The 4,812-nt window shown below is 43.1% G+C and overlaps 1 protein-coding gene across 1 annotated transcript in view; it reads right to left on the reverse strand.

Moving 5' to 3' along the window:
* The window catches only part of sypb (synaptophysin b), a 16,717-nt gene extending 12,106 nt beyond the window's left edge, over nt 1-4,611 (reverse strand). Inside the window, exons 1-2 of the mRNA XM_005731632.1 lie at nt 4,522-4,611; nt 3,166-3,231 (exon numbers count right to left, since the gene is read on the reverse strand). Coding sequence (XP_005731689.1) covers nt 3,166-3,231; nt 4,522-4,539 — 84 coding nt within the window. The 5' untranslated portion in view covers nt 4,540-4,611. The remainder of the gene's footprint in view (nt 1-3,165; nt 3,232-4,521) is intronic.
* Nucleotides 4,612-4,812: the final 201 nt, after the last annotated feature.

Genomic DNA, 4,812 nt, shown 5'->3' on the forward strand with positions numbered 1-4,812 from the left:
CCCCCCCCGCCCCGAGCTACAACAAAATCAACAGCCTTTATTACACATTAGAGACCATGCCAAAGTGAAAAAGGCTGTTACTTCATGTTCTCACAGCCTTTATAAGCCTGCTGAGAATGAGTCAGAGCAGAAATCTGAATACAGATTAAATTCAACATCGCAGTGGCTTCATGTAGCAGCTGAGAACAGTTCCTGGGGTTCAGCTCTACATCAGCTGTATTCTGGAACTCAATGTCTTCTAACATCCATCAAATCGAGGCTGTGTCAGCACTATTCCCCAGAGACAGGGAGAGAGAGAGGATGGGGTGAGGTGGGCAAATCCACATTAGTCACACATACAGTATGCTGTTTTAATGTCACTCATGCAACAAGAATAGTGCTCACTTGCTTCTGCATGACCACAAATCCTCAACCCATATACAGGACTGTCCATTTCTAACTACTCTCATCTCTCCAGTTCAAAAATGGGAATACTGATATGTACACACCTGGTAAACTGCTGCTATTTCATTGATGCATGAACTGTGCTCTATAAAAGCACAAAAAAATGTTTCGTTCGGCTATACAAATATACATCTTCCTGATTTCTGTTTCCAGCAAAACCTCCACTAGAATCTGGAAAAATACTTCTCATGGGTGGATCCTCTATCCCCTCTCCTAAAAAACACGGTGTTACTGGTTAGGCATGCCCATATTAATCCACAAAGAGGAGTAGATCCAGGAGCTCCTCCTCTAGCCCTGACGCTGAGGCACGCAGGCCCACTGACAGATTATTCATGGGCCTTGGCCTCCTGAGCGGGCTACTGATTGGTGGTTGGCTCGCACTGACCCAGGGAGGCAGTGATGAGGTGCTGGCACACTCACACAGCTCCAGGGAAGGACTTCAGAGTCATGCAGCACACTCACGGCTCTGACTATTCTCGAGCATATCTGCAGAGCCCATTACAATGTGGAACTCTTTCAGCACTGCTCTGGCACACGCGTTCTCATCTGGGTTGTTTTAGCTGTGCTCTCAGGCTGAGGAGCAGAGGACAGGCCAGGGATTACTGCACCCATCCAAGGAGGGGCACGCCCTGCACCCTCCCAAAAATGCATTCTGACATTTCATTATGTAGGAGGAATTGAAACATTAGAGCTACATAACCTTTGGGTCATTTGTGAGCTAAGCCCTATTTTTAGATGTGCTGATGTGATATTTTTAATCATTAAATGTTCCCTAACATTAATTTATTGATTTTCTTCCTTTGCATCTTTTGTTGTTGTTGCAGGAATTGGTGTGTGTGTGTGTGTGTGTGTGTGCAATGCAATCTTCCACTTCTAATCAGTATATTGCAACATAATTCAGTGAATTGTGGCTAGCAGTAGCAAGATTTACTCCTTAAGGCAGGTAGTTACTGCCCTAAGTGATGATGAAAACAGCTCGACCTACAGAGATACATCAACTTAATAAAAATAATTAAAAACCATCAGTTACTACATTATAACTGTGGCAATAAATAACATTACTTGGTCATTTCAGCTGTAAAAGTGGCATCTGCAATCACTGCTAACTGATTGGTCAAGTTATTGACCAAAACAAAACAAACCCTAAATGAAACAAATATACAAGTGAAGTAAGTTTTCAGTTCAGGATATTCAGAAATGCAATGATGAATAGGTGCTATGACTATCAGCAACCCAAGGTTTAATTATTGCTTCTAGATACCTTAATATATGTCAAAGGAAAAGTGTGCTTTTTAAATGACTATAGTAATTATTGTATTATTATTATATTACAAACATATCAATCTGATTATTATTGCAGAGAATATTTTAGTCACTTTCGAGATCGCAGTCTGCTACAATTATGACAGCAAACCAGATGCGGCCACGGTCAGTTTGTAGCATAACCATAAGTAGTGCCTCTGTTTCCGTCACTGAAATGCCCCCCAGCTGTGGACACAAAGGAAAACAGAAAGAAAGCGAAAAATGCAATGTAGCTGCACCACTCTCCACCCTGCAGCCTCTTCACTATGCTGCTGATGATGATGGAGGACAAACACTGTGAAAAACAACACATAACGAGAGAATGTCTGTGACTGTGTGAGCTAAAAACATTTCCAGTTAAGAGGGAAACTGTTGCCATGATGCCGTGCAACATTTTCTGCCTAAAAGCTGACTTGAAGGGTTGAGCACCTGATGGAACTACAAAGAAAATCTAAAAAGATGTCTGGCTATTTGTGAGTACAACACAGCGTGTGAGGTGTCCCATATTCCACCAGCATAAACAAATAAAGGCAAATCCTTGCAATCCTCGGGTTTTCTCCCTGCATCGACGAATTAATGAATGAGTAGCTTGGTTGGAACAGGCTGCACATAAAAAATGGGTACTAAATTGCACTAGCATGAGGGCACATCCTCTGAGATGGATTTAACAAATTGTCATTATATTCCTCAGTGACACAGTGTTACTACAGAGTGATGTAATACAGCCTGCTGGTATCTCCCACTCAGGGCTGCTGGGGCAAGTATTACCATAACCATAAAGAAACATGAAACTCCACAGTTTCAATCTGGAGTCTCAATGCATTACTTAATCATGTGCAATTCAGTAATTAAGAGGCCTTAGGATAAGTTTTAGGAGAAATCATTTAAAAAAAAAGTCAGACCTCCATGTAGGCCTTGGTTTTGTTGCAGTCTTCCACTCCTAATCAGTATATTGCCAAACAATTCACTGAATTATGGCTAACAGTAGCAAGAGGTACTCAGTAATGCAGATAGTTAATGCCTAAATGACCATGAAAACAGTTCAACTTACAGAGATGTATCAATTGAACTCCTTTTGGTGATTTCAGTCATTAAAGTGGCTTGGTTCATGTTTCAGGAACAATAATAAAAGAAAATACAATTAAAAAAACGTCTGACCTCTGAGTCTTTTCCCCAAGACTCGACACGCATAGCCATCATAATGTACCATGCAGCTTTATGGCCTCTGTGTGACAGAAGGTCACAAATATGGCATCAAGGGACATGCAGGCATTATGTATCACACAAAACCATAGAAAAGCTTCAGGATTTCTTCTTTTGTAATATGATTTTATTACAATTTGTATTAAAATATTCCCTCGTTGGTGCTGTATATCATGATCACTGCCACCAATAAATGTGTAACAACAGAAAACTTACCCATTGTAGAGCTTTTATAAATCCCAGAGGTTGTTTGATTATCGTGAACTGCCCTTGGGCCACCAGCTGTCAAGACAAAAACAGCAGAAAGAAGCCCTTAATTTTAAAAACATCACGTTTTGGACTTTACTCTAGAACTCTGTGACTCTCAGTCGAGCAGGCACGATGAGGCTGATTAAAAACACAAACCTCATTACTTCAGTCTCATTGCCCACAAGCCTGGCCTGCTCCTGGCACCTGCAGGTGTTTGTTATACTACGGCAACAATCTGGCAGTGAATACAGTGAGTCACCTGCCAGAGCTCACATCTTTGTGGACTTATGAGGTGATGTAGTGTAGTAATTTGTAGTATAGACTTCAAAGGCTGTGGTGTATCTGTATGTGTAAGAATGAGGCACAGAGCTGCTCCTGCAGCTTTACAATTACACAAAGCTGATTAGCGGTCTGCCGCTCTGCTCCCGTGCTGCACACTCCTCAGCAATTCTTTGACTTATTTATGAGGAAATCCCGTTTTTTAATTGACGATCGAGGCAAAAGAGGGGCTGGCGTGCAGGTGAATGCGACAAAGCAAAGAAGGCGGTGTGTCCCCGTGTGCATCAATAAATGGCCGCACCGGAATAAGCAGCAGTGATGATTTTCTCACAGGCTGCGGGGCCACTTTTATCCTCACTGTTTCTGCACAAAGCCAAACATCCATATTAAGCAGATGACGCAGGTACTGACAAAATTCCTGCTCAGAGGAGCCTGACAGCCTGATATCCGCTCGTCTCCCCGGGAAGACTTGATGGCTTTGACACAAACCATTCAGCAGTCTGAGAGATGAGCTGTTCGGGACCAGCGAAAGAGAGATGCAGGAGCCTGTGCTCCTCTTTGGCCTACTGCGGTTATACGAATACAGCGAGGGCCTTGGAAATTAATCAGGTTGTCGTTTGTTATCGTGGCAACAGCGGGCTAATTGAGACGTGGGCAAACTAAATCAATTAGGTGAATCCCCTGAGATAATAGGTATCATCGTCTCCTTCCGTAGCTAAATGTCATTGCTGCAGAAATCTCTGGACATCCTACTCATTTTTGGAAACTCAGCGGGCCACTTTAAAACACACACTGCAGCATCAGCTGTGGAGAAATCTCTCATTGGATTGGACCCTTTCGTGTCCCTATAAAACTGCATTTTAAAGATTAATTCCCAAATTCACATTTCGAGTCCAAGGACTCCAAAACGCATTCGATGTCTACATTTAGAATAAAATATCGCCATTAAAACGGGCGACAAAATGAAACGAGTATTAATAAATGAAACAATCGTTACCACACGAAACAATAATGAAATAGATGATTTCCCCATCAAAGCCTTACCTGGTTTACAACATCCATCTTGGCCGCTTACTCGCTGATAAGAGGATCAGAGGGGCGGGGGGAGGGAGGCGTCTCATCCGGAACAGCCCAGGGGAGGAAGACGCCCAGAAGGAAGAGCTGGAATGCGTCACGAACTGGACGAGCGTCGTGACGTCAAAATAATTAAGAGGATGTGGAGTAGCGACGAGCCGGGCACTCTATCCAATCGCGTCGTTGCTTTTATTCCGAGGGAGCAGAAACTACCCCGGGGGTGATGATGGAGAGAGGAGCGCATGGAGACTGTTCACGCTT

This window comes from Pundamilia nyererei, unplaced genomic scaffold, assembly GCF_000239375.1.
Source record: "Pundamilia nyererei isolate P.nyererei 1_Seehausen unplaced genomic scaffold, PunNye1.0 scaffold00044, whole genome shotgun sequence".
In the NCBI taxonomy this organism is placed as follows: Eukaryota; Metazoa; Chordata; class Actinopteri; order Cichliformes; family Cichlidae; genus Pundamilia; species Pundamilia nyererei.